Raw genomic sequence first — 423 nt, 5'->3', positions numbered from 1 at the left:
TTAGGCCTTTCTGGAGCGGTACCTGGCAGCTGGCCCCACCATCCAGTACCACAAGGAACGCTGGCTGGCTAAACAGTGGACACTGGTCAGCGAAGAGCCAGTGACCAATGGGCTCAAAGATGGCATTGTCTTCCTCCTCAAACGCCAGGACTTCAGCCTGGTGGTCAGCACCAAGAAGGTCCCATTCTTCAAGCTGTCTGAGGAGTTTGTGGACCCTAAATCGCACAAGTTTGTCATGAGGTTGCAGTCTGAGACCTCTGTGTAACTGTGCAACAGAATGGGGCGAGGTGGGGGTGGGGTGGGGGGCTATGGGAGGCTCTTGGGGGCAGTGGGAGGGGGCTTGAAGCCCAGGCCTCCGCCAGTCCTGCTTCCTTCCTTTCTGCCTCCAACTCTGTTTTTTACTTGAATTACTAACTTACTTTA

At 54.8% G+C, this 423-nt stretch overlaps 1 protein-coding gene across 2 annotated transcripts in view; it reads left to right on the top strand.

Annotated features, from left to right (window-relative positions):
• VANGL2 (VANGL planar cell polarity protein 2) overlaps nt 1-285 on the top strand; it is a 36,046-nt gene extending 35,761 nt beyond the window's left edge. For both annotated transcript variants that reach the window (XM_027840102.1, XM_027840103.1), the window contains exon 8: nt 5-285. In XM_027840102.1, the coding sequence (XP_027695903.1) occupies nt 5-265 (261 nt within the window). In that variant the 3' untranslated portion in view covers nt 266-285. The remainder of the gene's footprint in view (nt 1-4) is intronic.
• The last annotated feature ends 138 nt before the right edge of the window (nt 286-423 follow it).

This window comes from Vombatus ursinus, unplaced genomic scaffold (genome assembly GCF_900497805.2).
Source record: "Vombatus ursinus unplaced genomic scaffold, bare-nosed wombat genome assembly UNPS02014838.1, whole genome shotgun sequence".
NCBI classification, from domain to species: domain Eukaryota; kingdom Metazoa; phylum Chordata; class Mammalia; order Diprotodontia; family Vombatidae; genus Vombatus; species Vombatus ursinus.
The sequence above is the reverse complement of the archived record's forward strand: the minus strand, read 5'-3'. Positions and strand labels throughout refer to the sequence as shown.